The sequence below is a fragment of the Tursiops truncatus genome, chromosome 1 (genome assembly GCF_011762595.2).
Source record: "Tursiops truncatus isolate mTurTru1 chromosome 1, mTurTru1.mat.Y, whole genome shotgun sequence".
NCBI classification, from domain to species: domain Eukaryota; kingdom Metazoa; phylum Chordata; class Mammalia; order Artiodactyla; family Delphinidae; genus Tursiops; species Tursiops truncatus.
Window position 1 is genome coordinate 69,425,813 of NC_047034.1, and position 18,465 is coordinate 69,444,277.

The 18,465-nt window shown below is 51.0% G+C and overlaps 2 protein-coding genes and 1 long non-coding RNA gene across 11 annotated transcripts in view; 1 reads left to right on the plus strand and 2 right to left on the minus strand.

Moving 5' to 3' along the window:
* Positions 1 to 5,639: 5,639 nt before the first annotated feature.
* ACKR1 (atypical chemokine receptor 1 (Duffy blood group)) lies at positions 5,640 to 10,451 on the minus strand. 4 transcript variants are annotated; one of them, XM_073805709.1, is made up of 5 exons: positions 10,138 to 10,446; positions 9,460 to 9,736; positions 8,527 to 8,693; positions 7,276 to 7,408; positions 5,640 to 6,673 (listed from the first exon to the last, which is right to left on the minus strand). In XM_073805709.1, exons 2-5 carry the CDS (start codon positions 9,703 to 9,705, stop codon positions 5,690 to 5,692), a joined length of 1,530 nt encoding a protein of 509 aa, XP_073661810.1. In that variant the 5' UTR covers positions 9,706 to 9,736; positions 10,138 to 10,446; the 3' UTR covers positions 5,640 to 5,689. The 4 variants fall into 4 exon arrangements, with proteins under 4 accessions (XP_073661810.1, XP_033712627.2, XP_073661807.1 ...); XM_033856736.2 differs by having other exon boundaries at positions 5,640 to 6,661; positions 9,460 to 10,451; XM_073805706.1 differs by having other exon boundaries at positions 9,460 to 10,446.
* Positions 10,452 to 10,871: 420 nt separating this feature from the next.
* The window catches only part of CADM3 (cell adhesion molecule 3), a 29,714-nt gene continuing 22,120 nt past the window's right edge, over positions 10,872 to 18,465 (minus strand). For 3 of the 4 annotated variants that reach the window (XM_033856748.2, XM_033856752.2, XM_033856768.2), the window contains 5 exons: positions 18,225 to 18,395; positions 15,638 to 15,728; positions 15,027 to 15,196; positions 12,253 to 12,378; positions 10,872 to 11,366 (listed from right to left, as the gene is read on the minus strand). In XM_033856748.2, the coding sequence (XP_033712639.1) occupies positions 11,248 to 11,366; positions 12,253 to 12,378; positions 15,027 to 15,196; positions 15,638 to 15,728; positions 18,225 to 18,395 (677 nt within the window). In that variant the 3' untranslated portion in view covers positions 10,872 to 11,247. The remainder of the gene's footprint in view (positions 11,367 to 12,252; positions 12,379 to 15,026; positions 15,197 to 15,637; positions 15,729 to 18,224; positions 18,396 to 18,465) is intronic. The other variant, XM_033856758.2, reaches the window with a different exon arrangement.
* LOC117312379 (uncharacterized) lies at positions 11,222 to 18,329 on the plus strand. 3 transcript variants are annotated; one of them, XR_012332337.1, is made up of 4 exons: positions 11,222 to 11,358; positions 12,154 to 12,343; positions 14,589 to 17,426; positions 18,195 to 18,329. It is a non-coding gene; the product is annotated as an uncharacterized lncRNA (long non-coding RNA). The 3 variants fall into 3 exon arrangements; XR_012332336.1 differs by lacking the exon at positions 18,195 to 18,329 and having other exon boundaries at positions 14,589 to 15,791; positions 17,221 to 18,176; XR_012332335.1 differs by lacking the exons at positions 14,589 to 17,426; positions 18,195 to 18,329 and adding an exon at positions 12,468 to 13,566.

Consider the following 18,465-nt stretch of genomic DNA (forward strand, 5'->3'; position numbering starts at 1 on the left):
GGTCACAGACAGAAAAGGGCCAACTGATTTGTTAACAGCTTCCTTTTCCAATGCTCCACACCCATCCCCTCTTTTCTGAGTAATTGGCCTTCACTGCACTGGCTTCCAGAATCCACCACATCTACCTTATAAGAGTGTGAAAGGAAAAATGTCCTTTATTCTTGTATCTTCTCTGTATCTGTACATAAAGAACATTCTGGATGTGACAGAGAGACAGAACTACCCATTGGCCAGGGGCTTTATGGTTTGCTAAGGGTCTGTAGTTGTGAAACAGAGGCCTGGACGGAGCGGTCTACATGACAGAGGGCCTTGTAGATTTCCAGTGTGTCCTGGGATCTGGATATGTCCAGGGTTATTAGGGAGAGGCTTGGGAAAGCCTGCGAACCAAGGAAGGAAGGGGACAGGAGGGGACCAGATGAGTCCAGAGAGATGCTGATGTCCAGAATTGTGTCTGATTCACTTCTGTGTCTTCTGGGACCTCTCACAGTGTCTTGAACTTAGAAGGCACTCAATACATCCTTTAAATGAAATGAATTATACACCCTTAAGTGCCTTAAAGGGTTAACCCGACCAAGTACCTAGAACTGCAGAGAGATGAATGCCATATTCTGGCTACAGGGGCCAGAATGGGAAAGAAGGAACCAGAGTTCAGAGGTTGGGAAGGGCTAGGGGGCAGGGGCACTAAGCTGGAACTAAAGAAGAGGAGGAGGGAGAACAGAGAAGAAAAAAATCATCAAGGAGACGGAAATGACTTTTAGATCCAAGGAGGGTGTGGGCTCTCCCGCTGAGTGTGATGAAATGTGAGGAGGTGGCTAGGCTCCAAATTTGGTTCTGAGCCAATGGAAAACTGTCTCCCAGAACTCTGGTGAGTCTCCTGGGACTCACTTTTCCGCAAATAAAGATGAAGAATGACAGCCCTTCCCAGCTCTCCCCTGCTGTCCAAAGCTCGCAGCTTTGTCCCAAAGGAAAGCACGCATTATTCCTCCGACATGGCTGGGGAACTGAAGTGGTGAAGTCCCCCAGCTTCAGCCACCTGAAAGTTGATCCAGAAATCAGGTTCCCAGAAATCGTGTGCTGACAGCCCTCCAGTCTCTTCAGCCCCCAGATGCTTGCATGGTGCGGGAGAGATGGCCTATAGGACTTAGGGAGAGGAGTTCCGTTTTCTGGCAGTTCTTCTGTGCTAATTCTTTGCTTACTTGTTCCTCTTCCCCATGGGACTATAAACCCTCCGGGGTGGGGATCATGCTTTATTCATATAAAATTAACTAATTCCCATATTTAGCACATGTTTACTGAGCTCTGACTATGCTCCAGTCACAAAAGGGGAAAAGTTCTTGCACTCTTGGTGCTAGTTTTCTAGTGGTGGGGGAGGAAGGGTAGATTAGAAATAAGCTGGTAAGCAGACAAATGAAGAAAGAGACGATTTCAGTGTGTGATACACGGTACACTGGAAACATCTCAGGTGAATTGGTGGGGAATCAGTGGGTGCGTGAGGTGGCCGGGGGCTATAGCCCATTGGATGTCAGGGAAGGTCATTCTTGGAGGAGGCGAGATTCGCATTGAGATCTCAAGTATGGGAAGGTGTCAGTCACAAAAAGCACAGGAAAGAACATTCTGGGCAGAAGAGATGTCAAGGGCAAAGACTCTTAGAGTGGAAAAAGGACTTGCCCATTCAAAGAACAGAAAGTCCCCTGGGTCACTGGGCCTCTGGCTTAGTGAGCAGGGAGGAGACTTATGGAAGTCCCAACAGGCAGTGCAAAAGCATGTGAGTTTAGCTCTGGGTACAGCAGGGGAGAACTAAATACCAAATTTGGGCTGTAATATTATATTTTCCTGAAAAGAGACTTCACAACGTTCATCAGATTTTCCAAGAGACCTGCGATCTCCCCTCCCCCATACGTTGATGATACCTGATGTAGAGGGAGAAGAGAAGGCCCAGGCCCTTCAGAAACATCCAGTTTGGAGCCACATGCAGTGAATTCTTCCAGGATGCAGAGAATTACCCAGGAGAAAAAGTACAAAGAATGATCCTTGAGGAGGTCAAGGGTGGAACTTGGGACATTATCTGTGACATCTTAGGGAGTAAACAACATCTAAGTGTCCCCCAAATATGGTAGGAACATACCCCAAAATATGGGGAGAAATGGCAGGGTTAGGAATTTTGGGGATCTCATGGAAGACATCAAATTTGCAAACAACTGGACAATGAATCAGAGATATTTGAGCATTACAAGGACCTCTTTCTCTTGTTTCTACAACTGTGTCTAAAAGGTTTCTAAAAGTCTAAGGGTGATGTAAAGATGCCTAAAATCCCCCCAATACTATGCCCCTAAATTTCCCTAAGTCAATTTTTTTCAAGGACCCCTTTCTCCTGGAGATTCTCTCTTCCCTCCACCAGATAGTTATAGGGAAGATGAAAGCTGACACACATTTTGGCTGAATGGACTTCTAACCGCCCTGCACACCCCGCGTGCCCCACGCCTCTCCTGCCCAAATCATTAGAAGATGTGCAGAGATGATTTGGAAGGGCTTGGACTTGTTTATTAACCTAAACAGTCACATTCGTCTGCAAGGTGCGCTATTGTTAATTAAAACTGCGATTCTTCTTGTGCCCAGAGAGTAATTGGATAGCATACAGTGGTTTTCAAGCAAATCCCTGGCAATTAGAGTTGGCAGTGAATGGGGTTTGAAACTCCAGTGAAGTTTTCAATCAGAATTCTCTGAGGGTGGTTTCTGGAGGAAGGTGATGAAGGAGCTGGGGGTTTACACAAATAGGAGTAGATAAAAGGGTGTGAGGACCAGGTATTTGCTTCCTAAATCCTTTGGGAGGAGCTGCAGTTTGAAATCAATGAACTATGGGCGTCCATGTGATCTTCCACCTTCCCTTAGGAAATAAGTCTCTCTCCATAAGGAGGCAGTGCAGACTGACCGTACCCAGGGCGTGGAGTGCTCCCAAGAGCTTGCTCCCTGGCTGTCATCTTTCTGAGAGGGTATTTTTCTTTAGACCCAATAACTCATACACAGCTAAAGTCTCTGCCTTCCCTGAGATTAAATTCTGAAGGGTTCAAAGGAAATAGGATTTGTATTCCTGAAGGGTTTCAGAAAACATGCCAGAGTTAGACTAGTTTGGGAGTGGTTGGTGGCATTCAGTGGGTTAAATGGACTGGTGTGACAGGACCCCAGGAAAACCTTAAAGAAATGACTGAGGCCAGGGTTAGACTTACAGAGGAACTCTCCAAATGCAGTGTAGATAACACAGGGAAAGGCCAGCCCCCTAGGGGACTGGGGCAAAGCTGTGGAGATGGAATGGGGAGGAGATAGCCATGGGGAGGCGTCTCCAACCCATCCTGACCTCTTATCAGCTGCAAGCTTCTGCCTCTGCCTTTCTTTTGTGAAAGATGTGAGAGCTGTGGAGCTATCTGAGGGTCTCTCTAACAGGACTGAGCAAAGAGGGATTTCTATCTGGAGGCATGGCTTGGGGTGTAGATAAGACAACCCCAGTGGTCTTAAATTAAGCCTCCCTTGCATCAGGTTGACACTGGAAGATTCAGCAAGTCGAAAGTGCCCTCTCCTCCCCCTTAACTAGGTCAGCCTCTGAATCCAATAGCTTGTAAAGGAGTTGGCCAATGTCTGAAGGATTGAGAGTGGTCAGGTGCTGGAGGGGGCAAACTACGAGAATAGGCGGGAAAGGGAGTAAGAAAAAAGAGAACACTGGGACACATGCATAAACTGTGGTTGGAGACCTTAGCATAATTTAGGTTTGTAAATTATGTCTTTTTTCTTCATTTTCTCTGCCTTCCTTTCTGTTTCAGAATGTCTCCCGCCTCTCAATAGGTCCCTAAATCCCGCCTTTCAATTTAGGTTACACCAATCGGCAGCTAAGCTGGTGGTTGCTAAGAGACAGGAGGTGGGGGACTGAGAGGATTTGTCACTGCACCCACCCAGGAAAATTCCCCAAGCCTAGGATGCTCTAACTCACCTCTGCTCCTCTCCTGCACTCTCCTACTTAGCTCCAAAGTCCAGAGTCAAGCAGAAACGGTTTAGGGGAGAAACCAGTTATAGCACATCTTTTTTTTTTTTTTTTTTTGAGGTGCGCGGGCCCCTCACTGTTGTGGCCTCTCCCGTTGCGGAGCACAGGCTCCGGACGCGCAGGCTCAGCGGCCATGGCTCACGGGCCCAGCCGCTCCGCGGCATGTGGGATCTTCCCGGACCGGGGCACGAACCCGTGTCCCCTGCATCGGCAGGCGGACTCTCAACCACTGCACCACCAGGGAAGCCCTATAGCACATCTTTGAAAAACGAAAGACCATACCTAGATTCAGACAGATATAAGGTACCTCTCAAGTCTCCCCAGCTTTTTAACTGGGTTGGAGGGAGAAACTCATTTGTGTGTGTGTGGCATCTTGGGTAGACGGTGAATTTGTTGGTGCAAGTAGAAGTTGTTCCCCTTATGAAGTGGGGCTTATTCATGGTCCTTCCCATCATCACCTGAACTTGGCTGAGAAATAGCCCTCAGGATCATGACTAAGCATCCAGAGAAAGGGGGGGCGGGGGGGGGGGGCGCCCAGAGTGAAAGGGTACAGCGTGGAAAGCGGAAGGGTATGTTTGTGTAGCAAACAAAAAAAGGTTTATTTTGAGAGCTGAAAGGTGTTTGAAAGGGAAATTTGGGATCCAAATTCTTGGCATCCAAGAAGATGACCCAGCCAGATCAGGCCCTTCCCCATTAAGTATCTCAGGCTTCACAACTTCTTGGTTTGTTTAGTTCCCTCTACACATCCTTCACGGAGAAGACTAGATACAGAAACCGGAGTAAGGAAAACTCATTTGGTAAGGAGTGAATTACAAATCCTGATTCCATATCCTGAGAACAAGGAAGGAGAACAGAATGAGGTGAAGGGAGAGGCCTGAGAGAGATCGGAGCATACACAAATGCAAATCAGACACTGACGGAGAGGCAAGTATACACGTAGACATCTGTTATTACATGCATTCATCTAACGTGGATGTGGGTTCTAACAGATTGAGGACAGACAGATGCACACATGCACACACACACACAGGGATGAGGATTATGCTGAGAAATAAACCTGGGAGAGATGACTCCTGGGAAGTGGCTTTAGAATTATCTTGATTTGTTCCCTGGACTAAGCAAGGTCCCTCAGGATGCTTCTCTCCACCTTCCCGATCTCTAAGCAAAGCCAACAGGGAGACAGACGGCAGGGAGGAAGGCTGGACAGGCTGAGCCGGGAGGAGGAGTCATGCTCTGGCCTCATCTTCAGTCTTCTCTGTTTTTCTCTCTCTGGCTTCTACTCTGATTTCATTTGCTTTCTGCAACAGCTTCTCTTCTTTCTTTACTAGCTAAGCCATCTCTTCTAGTTTAGGTTTAGCTGCTCTCCTCATAGTCTGATCCCCCTGCTCTTCCCCCTTGAGATGGCAGTAACCCCACACTTCAAGAGAACATCTGTGTGCCCCGAGGATATTTGCACATCATTCATTTTCTCCCCAGGCCAGCCAGACACTGCCAGGAAAGTCTGCTGTGAAATCTCTCTCTCTCTCTCTCTCTCTCTCTCTCTCTCTCTCTCTCTCTCCATTCTCCTCCCTCTCTTCTACATCCCCAGACAAAACAAGAAACCACCAGCTTCATAAAAACAGCGTACACTTTAATTCAAGTTGACAGGTGGGAAGAGAGCTAGGATTTGCATCCAAGGATGTCCAGATGAGAAGACTGTGTTGCTGAGAGGGGCAGGGAGGGCAGAGAAGTTTGAATGGCCTGGTAGCAGACCTGGGCGAGGAGCAGGGGTGTAGCCACACAGTGCAATATTGTCAGGGCTTCTGCCAGGTCCAGCAGCACGTCCAGGGTCTGCTGGGCCAGACATGTTGACACCACCATGGCCCTGGACCTCACCAGGGAGTCCAATCCCAGAACCATGCCCTGAGGCCACCAGAAAATGAACCAGACATATAGGATATCAACCCAGGGACATGGCCCCCTGCCCAATGCCTTCTTCAGCCCCTTGGCTCCCAACAAACCCAGTGGCAACAAGACGAAGATGGCAAAACAGGCTGCAGCATGTATGTACCGCAAAATTTCCCATTCCCCGCTGAAGGTCACTGTGCAGAGTCCATGGGAAGTGTCACTGCCCAGCGTGATTGGCAGTGACAATAGGGCAGCCACTCCCCAAAGTCCCACACTGATCCGCAGCCTGAGGCCTGGGACGTGACCTCTACCCAGTTTGGGGCCCAGGCAGGCATGGCACCCTATCAGCAGAGCTTGGGCAAAGGCTGAGCCATACGAGACCAAGTGAGCTAGGTGGCACAGGGAGGCGATGAGGGCCCCACTCAGCCCCCGTGCCAGGACGGGCACCATAATGCTGAAGAGAGCACTGCCCACAGCCAACTGCACCAGGATAGACCAGTTCTGGTAGACCTGACGGGGGAACAGAGGTCTGAGAAACGCGTAGAGGACAGCTCCACTAATCAGGATGCCCAGGACGCTGGCGAGGATGAAGAAGGGCAGCGAGGAGTCGTCGAGCAGGATACAGGAGTGGCAGGGCGCAGCTGCTTCCACATCGGTGAAGTTATAGTCTGCATCGTACATCTCAAGAAATTCACTCCAAATCTTGTCTTCAGCGGCCAGTTTAGTAGAGTTGTCATCAGCCACCTGGAGGACATTCTCAGAAGGGGCAATCAGAACATCTAGTTACCTCACTGAAGGGTATCCTGGGAACTGAGGGCAAGAGGTGGGGAGAGAGAGACAGTGGGGAAGTGGGGGCTGGAAGAGCCGGATGGAGTGGGGATGGCGGGAGAGGACAAGGCAGGGCGACTCAAGAGGAGCAAAGAGTCGTAGAAAAGCAAGGGAAGGGCCTCCCCTGGTGGTCCAGTGCAGGGGGTGCGGGTTCGATCCCTGGTCGGGGAGCTAAAATCCCACATGCCTCGCGGCCAAAAAACCAAAACATAAAACAGAAGCAATATTGTAACAAATTCAATAAAGAGTTTAAAAAATGGTCCGCGTCAAAAAAAATCTTTAAAAAAAAAAGAAAAGAAAAACAAGGGAAGGGGAGTGGACAGGACTGGGAGAGCGGGGAGGGGGGAGGTCTGGATGGAACAGACAAAGATGAATGAGGAGGACCTAGGACACTGAGGTAAAAAGGGGAGAAGGAAAACGAGGGAAGGGACAAGAGATGAGAGAAGGATAGAGGTATACAGACCCGAGGGGCAGACAGAAGGAGTGGGGGGGCAGAGAGGGAGGGGCTGTGGGCTCAGACCCACACTCACCGGGTGCAGACAGTTCCCCATGACACTGCTGGGCTCAGGGCAGGCAGAGAGATGGGCTGGGATAGTTCTGTCAGTGGCTGTGGTTCCCAGATAAGTGCCAGGGACTAATGAAGGCCATCGGCTCTGGGCAGGGCTATGGGGCGGGCAGTGCAGGATGGGGATGCATTCAGGAAGCCTTTACCCCACGCCCACTGCCTTCCTGAACCTCAGGACCACTTGAGGCCCTGGCCCAGGGCTTCCTGTTTTGAGGGTGGATTCCGTTGGTGGGGACCTGCGCTCAGGAAAGGAAAAAGGTGGGGACCAGAAGGTGGGTATTTTCCCGAAGATGGAAAGGGAGACTTACTGAAGGTGGAGAAGCCAGGGGGTTCCCAGCATAAAGGGATTCTTCAAGCACAAGGAAGGAAGAGGGGGCCAGAGGTGAAGTGTGAGACAGAGATAAGAGATGTGCTGGGAAGTTGGAGGGAAAGGGCAGCTGATGGCTCTCACTGCTTCTCTGTCCCCTTGAACTTGATCCAAGGAAAGATAGTTCAAAAGGGACGTGTTTGTGGGAGGTGGTGTTAGTGGTGCTTGTGGCTGGATCCACGTGATGCTGGCAGCCTGAGCCACATGTGTGCGAGCAGGGGCTCTTTGTGTATCCGTCTGGGTGTAGGAATGTACTTACTTATCTGTTCTCGTCTGTGTGTGTGGCTGTGTACCCTGTGTATCATATCTTAGTGCTAGGTTTTAGGCAGGTGTCTTGGTGTGTGTACTGCTATCTCCAGGTCTCGGTGTTTCAGTGTGCGAGGAGGGAGGGCTTGGGGGCAGCTGTCAAGGTTGCATAATGAAGCTACTTCAGGGAGCGACTGGGCACTTGCCCAGCCACCTATGGGCACAGCGAATGCATCTTCCATACCGAGCAGAACACATGACGTGACAAGTTAAAGCAGGCTCTGGGGGACAATGGGACAGCATATTTTAATATGGGACTGTTGCCTATGGGGTAATCTCTATTCATATTTCTGTTGGGGGACATAAAAGCTCTGGAAATGCTACACTGGCCTGGCATCTTAGCAAGATGTAACGTTTCTTGTGGCGGGGGAGAGCTATTTCTCTCCAGTTGGCACAGGGAGAAAAGGCGTGCACCCTGCAGGAGGATGCCCCTAAACCGACACCTCTGCTCCTTGGTACCCCCTCTCCCCACCATCCCACTGCTTTCACGTGATCTCTGCTCTTTTGTTCCCTCCACCCCTACCATGCATTTTATTTCCTCACTTGGGGACACTTAGCCTGGACATTGGGAGGGGTGAGTCATGGAGTGTCCGAGCTGGAACGATGAGATAAACAGGGTTGGTTAGGCGACACTGTTTCATTTGTCCAAGAAAGCGCGGGATGTGGTAGTCAGTTCTGACCAGTGGTCTTTCCCACTCACACAGCGCCGCCTGGAGGTGGAAGCAAAGGTGCAGAGGGATGGCCATCTTGCTAAGACGGTCCCCTTTCTCCCAGGACTCTAGCTTCAGTTTCAGGTTCAACATGAGGTGGGCTAGAAAGGGAGTTTGGGGGGTCTGCTGAAGTAGTCCCGGAATGGTGTTGGGAGGTCTTCTTCTCCAGCACAGCCTGGCACAGGACATGGGGAGCAGTCAGGTGCTGTGGAGTGAAAGGACCTGGCCAAAGGGGATGAACACACTTCTCTCCCTTGGAGAGTTATATCCATTCCATACAAGATGCCCTGGGGCGAGCAGCACGGCAAGGCACACGCCACCCCTGGAGGCGCCACGTGCGGGGGGACCAGCAGAACAGCCCTTACACACACGCATCCCAACAGGAGCAAGGGCGGCAAGAAGGAGGCAGCCGAAGGACACGGATAATCCAGATATATTGAGGGTGGCCCCTCTGAGATTAGCACAGGAGAGTTAGAAAGATTATAAAGATACACGATGCCCTCCCTGCTCCCTGCCCCGCCCCCCCCCCACCGACAGACACACACACACACACAGCACAACGGCCCCTCCCCCTCCCCCCGTACAAATATGGCTTCTGTGTAATATGGACAGAGTGGTTCAGCTCGAAGAGGAAAAGTCATTTTCCCAAAAGCGAGTGCTGGGAGGCAGGGAGCCCACAGGCCTGGGGCCCTAGGCTGCCTTGCTGCTGTAAGAGGAGGGGACCCCGGGCTCTAACCAGCGGCTGGAAGATTCACAACGGTATTACCTGAACGGAAAGGGGTGGCAGATCTGCTGGCTGCAGCTGCCCCCACTTCGCACGCCCCTGGGTTGTCAGGGCAGGAGGACATGCTGGAGGAGGGGCAGAGCAGTGCCCAGGGGCACCCTGGGTCTGAGGCAGGGCGGCCGGCTGGCGGGGAGGGCGAGCAGTCTCGTCTCCACGGCAACCGGCTCGGCCACAAGTAAGACAGAAAATCAAAAGCAGGGGTGGAGATGGGAAGGAGACAGGCAGCATCACTCCCAGCCCTCAACGCGCCGGGTACAGACTATGGGAACAAGAAGTGACAGTGGTCATTCCAGGGTCAGCGCCAGGGAGAGGCCTGGGGGATGCATAGCAAAGGCTGTGGCACTGACTCCTTGGCTGTGAGAGGGGAAATGGAGGCGGGGGTTGAATGCCCTGTGTTTTAGGGAGAGATGAGGTGGACGACTGAGCAAAAACACACGCTGGGACTGTTTTCTCCATGACAGATGGGCGCTGGGGATGGCATGGAAAATACCAGGGTGGAGCAGCGTCCCAGGTGAGGTACACAGCCTGCCTAGGGACCGTCAGCTCCCAAAGCCCTCCTTTACAGGAGCCGTCCTCCCACAGCCCGCCCACATGCCCAGGAGCCCCTCTGCCTCTCACTCACACACATATGTGCACAGACACACACAGACACGCACTCACATTATTCCCTTCGTTTGGGCAGGAAACAGCTCAGTGCAGAGAAGCTCCTTTTAGTATTTTTGTTGTTATGTCTGCCTGGCTGCTGAGGGAGGGAGGGAGGACTAGGGACAGCTTCGGGAACAGGAAGGGCCACAGGGCAGCACAAGACGGGGAGGAGTTGCTGAGCAAGGCCATAAGATGAGTGGTTGCCGTGCAACAGGCCAGGGGCTCGGGTGAGAGTGAAGGGCCCCTCGGCGGGGAAGCGGATGCAGTTTAGGGCCCAGAGCAGTGCCTCTCCCACAGCTGCTGGAGCAAGGAGGGGCAGCCTTGCTCTGCTATTCCCCCCCCCCCACAAGGGCGGTTCCTGGGAAAAGGGCCTGGCTTCCTTCATTGTGGGGAGCCATCTCCGCCATCCTTCCTCTCCAAATCTGCCCCTCCTGCAAGGACCTGTGTCCTCCCCCATGGGGAAGCCCTGCCCCCCCCACACACGTGTGGCTGCATGCCACCTGCAGGTCACATCCCCTCGGGGACCGCTGTTCACTCCTTTCCTGTTGGGGTGGAGAAGTGGTGTCAGGTGGTACCTGCTCCTGTGTCCAGAGCTCGAGGTGTGCGACTAACAGAGGAAAAGCCACCTCCAGCTCCTGGTCACAACCTCCCCGTCCCTGGAGAAGTCCGGGAAGAGCCCCTGCTGCAGAAGATGGAGGGCTGGTGAGAGCCCCCCACCAAACTGACCCCGCTTCTTTCCTGCCCTTACCCTTTCCTCATTCTCCTCCTAACACTCTGGGTTCTTTTTTATTTTGTTTTTGTTTTTTTTGTTGTTGTTTGCTTTCCTCACCCCAGGACCCCCTGCCCCTCCAGCCTGGAGACGGATTTGATTTGGGATTGTTACAAAAATAATAATAACCCAAACGCAGAGAAGCCACGGAAAGGGCTGAGGGCAACCCTCCCTCCCCCCGCCCTCCTCCCTCCCCATTCCAAACCGAGTACAAAACCGCACCCAAAGCAGACATTCTGTACAGGGGGGGGGGGGGGCTGGGGAGCAAGCGGGAGGGGCGGCCCTGGGGTCGCTCTGTACAAGTCCAGGTTGGTGATGACCCCAGCAGTCCCCACGGGGTCCCTGGGGGGCTGCCCCTAGATGAAATATTCCTTCTTGTCGTCCCCGCCCGACTGCCCGCCTTCTGCGTTGATGATGGCTGTGTCTGCATCTGGGGCATCGTCAGAGCCTTTCGCCTCGTGTGTCAGGTAGGTTCCTGGGGAGAGAGAGAGAGGCTCCTTCTTTTAGGAGCAGCTTCCAAACCTCTGAAGCCCCTCTGTCCACTTTCCCACCACCCACCCACACCTTGCTTCTGTAATTTTTCTCCTGCCTAGAGCTTTATTCTTCCTCCCCACCCGCCCTAATTTGCATCTTGCTGCCAACATCCGTCACCTGACCACACCCCCAAGAATTAACGAATCCTGCCTTTAACTAGAGTCTGATCTATAATACAGGCCAAAAAAAAATGGTGTGTGTATGTGTATATGTGTGTGTATATGTGTGTATATACGTGCGTGTGCATGTAAGGTGGTGATAGGGAAACTGCTAGGTCAGCTCCATGACAACGAACCTAAGATCTGGCTAGCATTTGCCCAGTCCACGTAAGTCCAGCTGCTGGCTAGAAGGAATAACAGAGGGGGAGGTCTGAGAGGAAGGCATGTGAGAAGAGGGGAGGGAGAGATGGCAGGGATACAGGAGAGGAGAGAAAAGTAAAGGGGTGGTGCAAGGACAAAGCACAGGGAGACCAAAGGACAAAAAAACATGAGGCTGAACAGAAAGGAGGAAAGTGCAGGAAGGAATGGGAAGAAGAGGCAGAGTTTCGGCAGTTCTCTGTCTTATGGCAGGAGACCCTGGAGGCAGAGCAGCACGGGAGCAGCAGCTGACTGAGTGGGAAGGTTTGATTTTACTTGGATGGCCACCAAGGGATCAGGCTCTACTGTGGGGTTGGAGGTGCTCAGTTATCACAGGGTTGGCTGTGTTCTTTCTTCCTCAAACTCTCCAAGGGGCTGACTGAGTCTCCAAAGGCCCTTCCTGCAGCCTTCCCTTCACTGATCTCCCTACCCACTCCCAATCCCTCCTGATGCTTCCCTCATGCCTCTGACCTTTGTGCCGGATCAAGTAGTGGCCAAGGAAGATAAGCAGGACGAGCAGCAGGAAGACGATGAAAGCTACGATCCCACCAATGATGGCGTGGTAGGTGCTGGAGGATGAGGGCACCGGACTGGGATCTGGAGGGAGGTGGGATGCACACAGTCAGATGTGGGAAGAACTTTTATCTCACAGCATTTCTGACCTGGCCATGGGTCATCTTACACAGCAGACAACATGGACTAACATCAGGAGAATGGAGTGGCATCTTCCAGCAAAAAGGGATATGTCTTCTTTTGTACCTAGTTTCTTACAGACTATCTGGAACATAGTAATTGCTTTAAAAGAATGCAATCATGAATAAATAGATACATCTGCTCACACTCAACCTCTTAAGTTGAGTTTGTGAACCTGAAGCTTGACCTTGGTCAAAGATCATCACTTTAATGTCTAAATCATCTCTTGTTCTGTGTGTGTGTGTGTGTGTGTGTGTGTGTGTGTGTGTGGTGTCTGTGTGTGTGGTGTGTCTGTGTGTGTGGTGTGTCTCTCTCTTTCTTTCAATTTCTGGGTTAGCAGAGTATTTCTTCCCTATCACCCATGCCCTCATACTCTCCCATCTGATTTATATTCTGAGCTGGCCTTTCTAGGGGAGCTTCTCACCATATTCACCCATTGTCCTGATATCAGATAGGGAAGGAGAAGTGAAAAACTGATGGAGCCAGGAATAGGCACTTTGAGAGCACCTTACAAAAGACGATGGGCTGTGACTCCCTGTATAAAGAACAGTGTTCCTTCTTGGCAGGGGAACTTAGAGTTCCAGCAAGATGCAATCCTCCAGCAGGTCTCATCAGAGAGGTCTGGGACTCCATCTTCACTTCCCCACCAACCAGAGGTTTGTGGGAAGGACAAAGACTGAACTGCTTCCTCCCATGATGGCAAGGTCTCGGCCACTGGATATAGAGAACCTGTCCTCCATAGCAGCATCGATAGAGGATAGATTCCCAAGCACAGGCTTGGCCAGGCATGTGAAGGAGAGCCGCAGCCTTAGTCAGGGTTCCGCAGATCTCAGGAGACAGTGCACGGGCCCAGGGCACAGTTCTGATGTGTCCCAAATTACATGAGCTCTCGTTGCGGCTCTCCCACCCCTGGGAGAGCTACTGTTGTTTCATAGACTCAGCTTGAGCCTTGATGCCTCATTGACTCCTCATACATTTTGTCTCTCCTACCTTCTGTCTCCTCAGCCTTGACTGGACCAGCTTTTTAGTTCCTTGCCTGTCTCCGCCTTATTTGGAAAAAAAAAAACTTATGCTCTGGTTTTTATGCTCTGCTTGGGAGGGAGGGAGAAGAGGGTCCGCGGGGCTCTATGATAGGAGGGGTGGGTGTGATGTTGTAATCTGGAGGGAGCACAGTGAGGTTATCCACTGTTCTTCCTTTTCTCTCCCCTCTCCCCCAGTCCCTGGGAGAATGTGAGACACAATCCACATTAAAAATCAGTCCTGGATAATTATCCCAGAGGCTATGGGAATGTAAATTCCCTAGAAGAGCATAGGTCTGCACGACCAAAATGAACTCTGGGGTCATCAATTACATGTCACTGTCTCTAGGTAGAGCTCCATTTAATTTCACTCCAGGTAGTTGGGAGTCAACTCGGTTTAGGATGATTTCTGGAAGGAGATGCAGTAACTCATTCTACCACCAGGCGTCAGCACTGGCAGAAGATGCAGTCAAACAGGACGGCGCTTTCTAGCACAGGGTGGCGGGGGATCAGCAAGAAACCAACCACAAGGGCACAGGAATTTTCTCTCACTGCCAATCATCGTCAGAGATCTGGGGGCAGACACAGGACCTCAGTGCATTGTCCTCGCTCCTGGCACCCTACAATAGCTTTGTTTGTTGTGCTGAGGCAGCTCCCACATGCTGAGGTCTGCTCCTGGAGTTGGAATCTCCCCATCTAGACACTTTGGTCCCAAGATCTCCAATCTCTTATTCCTGGGAGGCCTGGCTGCTATCCCTACACTGCTTTAATGGGCATTTCACATAAGGGAGTCTCTGATGTTCCCCTGACGATGCATTTCCCCTGTTCTGAGGAAAGGCTTATGAAGGCTTTCTGGCAGGACCCCACTGCTGTTGGGGTCTTCAAAAAACCTCCTGCCAACTCTGCATAAAGAGGCCTCTGTCCTAGCCTATCACTTCTCCTGAAGCTGGATTGTGTGGTCACACCTTTGGGAAGAACTTCAGAGAAGGAGCATCATCTAGTCTCTCTAGAAAATATGGCATCTGAGAAAAGATTCTGACTGTCTCTCAGCACAGTATGAACTTAGCTCTATTTTCCACCTGAATTCTGTATAAGGGGTCCAAGGTCTGCAGAAAAGGAGATGACAGCAGCAGCATGTATCCTGTACTAGTCACAGGAGAAGCAACTCTGAGGACAGCCTGTTGCAAAGGGAGACGCATCTACACTCACACTTGAGCAGCTCGGGGGCCTCTACACACAGAATTCTTATTCTTGTTGCCAGGTGAGTGCAGGGGCTGGAGGATGGTGTTGCCTGGGTCACCACTGCTAAACAAAGGCAGATGAAAGTCCACCATTCCACTGGTTTTTCCTTATTCCACATTCTAGAATGGACCTGGAGCCTAAGTCCTCGGGCCCTCTGGTGGTGGGCTGTTGCCCTACTAGCCCACTCCCAACTATGGTCTGGGGATGCTATCGGGAGATGGAAAGACCGGGGCACCAGATGTGAGAGGGGAGGAGAAGGGGTTTGCTGGAGGAGAGCTGCGGAGGGCTCACCGTTCACATTGAGGGTGTAGTAAGCCTTGTAGCTGCCCATGTTGCTGGTGGCTGTGCAGCCATAGGTGCCGCTGTCACTCTTGTTGAGGAAGGGGAAGATCAGGGCGCTCTCCTGGGTCATCTTTAGCGGTGGCACACTGCCCTCCTTCTCCCATAGGTACTGCTGGGGGCTGTTGAGGCAGAGAAATCGAAGGGTTCAGAAAAGAGTAGGGCAAGGAGCTAAAGAAGGACAAAACAAAACAAAACAAAACTGGGAGCAAGGAAGTCAAGGACAGTTTGATGAAGGCTTGAGCAGTTATAGGGGCCAGAGACACTGAGCTGCTCAGAGGCAGGAGGAGAGGGACTCCTTGGGGTTCAGTCTGGGGACGAGGAAGATTGCCTAGCTCATATCTAACTGTGACTTGGTTCCTTACAGGAACCTCAGAGGCTCAGCCAGGGGGCGGCCCCTCCCCACTTCTGCTGCTTTGCAGGAGAAGCAGTCAGAGTTTGGGTGTTGTTAGACAGTGTCAGGGAAAACGAGAGGCTCAGACAGTACGAAGGAGATGGGAAGACTTCAGGCAAAGTCTCCGTCTGTAGAGGTGCATTACAATCCAGGAAGTGGATCTCCTTACGCGGGGTTGCCACGCCCCTCGCAGTGGAGCAACAGCTTCTGGCCCTCGCGGGGATGCGGAGGGTCTGGCCTAATCTTCGCTGTTGGTGTGTCTGTGGAGAAGGAAATGGGGTCAACGTGAAACTCAAGGTCACCTCGATCTCAGAATCATCCAGGTATGCATTTCAGCCGCCACCCCTAAAGGCCTAGGAGCCCAAGAGGCTGTGAACAAAGACCACCCCCCAACCTCTGTGAGCAAAGACCACTCTTGCTGTTGGATGTGTGAGGGAGTCACATGGCAACCTTGCAGCGGTAGGATTATGGAAGGTCTGTCCTTGCTGGGGACCCAAGGGGTGTCTTAACAGAGAGCTGAGAAGAGAGATCACTGGATCATCTGTGCCTAGCACATAAATGGAACTTAATACATATTTCTGAGGGAACAAATAAACTTGAATTTGATCACTGATTGAGTTCACAACCTCTCCATCCTCTCTGCAAGGGAGCTTAAATGGGAGGCAATGCTTTAATGCAGAACATCATTTTTAGTAGCTGGTCCAAAAATGAAGTGAGAGCTTTGAAACAGCAAGAGATGGAGGTCATATTTTGGCTGCAAAAAGGCCCTGACACAATATAGATGGGTTCTGGGAAGGAATGATGGCATCTGCCACCGATGCCGAAGGGCTGCTTAGGAGGCTGGGTCCAGATGGCCGCACAGAACAATACAACCAGATGCCGGTTTAGAACAACAGATAAAGAGGCCGAGCTTCCCCTAAGGAAAGAGCCAACCTGAACATCCGGTTAATGAACATGTTTCAGTCCAATCAAACGGGACGAAGAGAATCAGGCCAGGTGAGAGAACGGGTGTTCCAAGGCCTCACAGCCAGAGAAGCCTCTAGTGCAGCACCTGTAGTATAGCATTTGTTGACTGACTGCTGATCACAGTTGGGCCAAAATGATCCCTGGAGAGTAACTGCCAGATGGTCCAGTACCTAATGAAGGAGTCTTTGGGGCTCAGACAGGGAAGGGCCTTCTTTAGCCCTGGCCAGGGACCAGGCCCTGGACAAGGAGACCAAGGCCAGGGGCTTTACATTCAGAACTAGTTATCAGAGAAACACCTTATAGCAATACAGAACTTTGAAGTTTACAAAGTTCTTTCATTATATAGTGTTTCTTTTACCCTCATGAAAATTCACTGAAGTAAGAAGGGACTGCTACGAAATTGAATGCTTTGGTGAAAGTGACAAAGCTAGTAAGCAGTGGCTCACTGTGGCTAGAATCCAGGTTGTCTGTTTCCAGATTGAGAGTCTGCTAAACGGACAGTGACACCACCCCAAGCCTACCTCATGGTCAAGTTTCAGCAATGGGTCTAGCAATTGATTTAAAGAGCATTGAAGTCAGGCCTGGATTTTCCATAAGGAAGAGATGAAAGGTTTGAGTCATTTTAGAAAAACACCCAGCCTTTAGATAAGTTAGGACAAGAAGTACATTCTTTTATAACTCATTATCTTCTCCCTTTCTACTTTATTTTTTTCCCCTTGACTTTTTTTTTTTTTTTTTTTTTTGCGGTACGCGGGCCTCTCACTGTTGTGGCCTCTCCCGTTGCAGAGCACAGGCTCCAGACGCGCAGGCTCAGCGGCCATGGCTCATGGGCCCAGCCGCTCCGCGGCATGTGGGATCTTCCCGGACTGGGGCACGAACCCGTGTCCCCTGCATCGGCAGGCGGACTCTCAACCACTGCGCCACCAGGGAAGCCCTCCCCTTGACTTTTCTACTCAGAAAAGTTCTTTTTGAAAATTTGTCAATTTCCTCAGGTGAGTGGGTCGTTTCCCACCCATATTCAAGGCAGATTCCATAGAGGGATGAGGCTCCTTGGAAAGGTTGGGAGTAGTGATTTTGACAGTGGCCATTTCAGGTCAGAATCCCAAGAAAAATCATAGACCTGGGGCACACTAGTGGGGGGTACTGTAGGAAGAAATCTGGGAATAATGATGCCAGACAGAGAGAGCATGTTTTCCTGCCACCTCTTTTCTTGAACTCATAGTATGTTAGACCAAGAAGAAGCCTTTGTGATTCCATGTCCATCTTCTCATTTAGCAAATAAAGAACCAAGCTCAGTGGGGTAATTTCCTTAACATCACTCAGCTAGTAAGCGGTGAAGGGCAGACTAGAATCTGTCTTCTAATTCTCGATTTGCTACAGTTACTGCTACAATTTACAATCTAGGTGCATAACACTGGCCTAGCCCAGGAGATGGTAAATTTACCTATCGGGCCAAATCCTGCCAGCTACATTCTGTAAATAAAGTCTTATTGGAACACAGCTACGTTCATTTGTTTACATGTGATCTATGGCTACATTCCTGCAGCAACTGCAGAGTTAAGTAGTTGAGACAGAGACCACATGGCCCTCAAAACCTAAAATGTTGACTATTGGGCCATTCATAGAAAAAGTTTGCTGACCCTTGGCCTCACCCCGGCAATTCTTGTCTTATTTTTTTTCACCTATTTACTTATCTGTGCCTGGTCCTTCATATGCAGTAACCCGCACGTTTCTCTTCCCCACTCCCCATCTCACACCAGATCCTCTTCACTCACAAGCCCATGACATACATAAAACTTCGATGCGTTGAGCGGTGGATCTGTCAGCTCCCTTGAGAGATTCGTGGTTCACAGAGCATACAATGTCTGCCCCATCGTCCTCCCGGGTGACCTGGAAGGTGACTGAGCTGCTCACGGTGAAGGTTTTGCCATTGGGATCTTCCTGTATTCGGGTTGGTTCCCCTAGAGAGCAGAAACAGACACACACTCGCACACACACATAGACACAGAGTGAGCCCTAACATGCAGAGAT

Excerpts from the sequence above, each read along its gene's own strand:
- ACKR1 (XM_073805709.1), bottom strand. The coding sequence starts at position 9,705 with ATGCTGCCTGTCTCCTTCCCATCTCCACCCCTGCTTTTGATTTTCTGT. Across the intron at positions 8,694-9,459 it reads TGCCACCCCTTTCCGTTCAG|GCGGCGCTGTGTGAGTGGGA; the intron begins GTAATACCGTTG and ends TTCCACCTCCAG. Across the intron at positions 7,409-8,526 it reads TCCAGGCTAAGTGTCCCCAA|CCCTGCCCAGAGCCGATGGC; the intron begins GTGAGGAAATAA and ends CCCGCCCCATAG.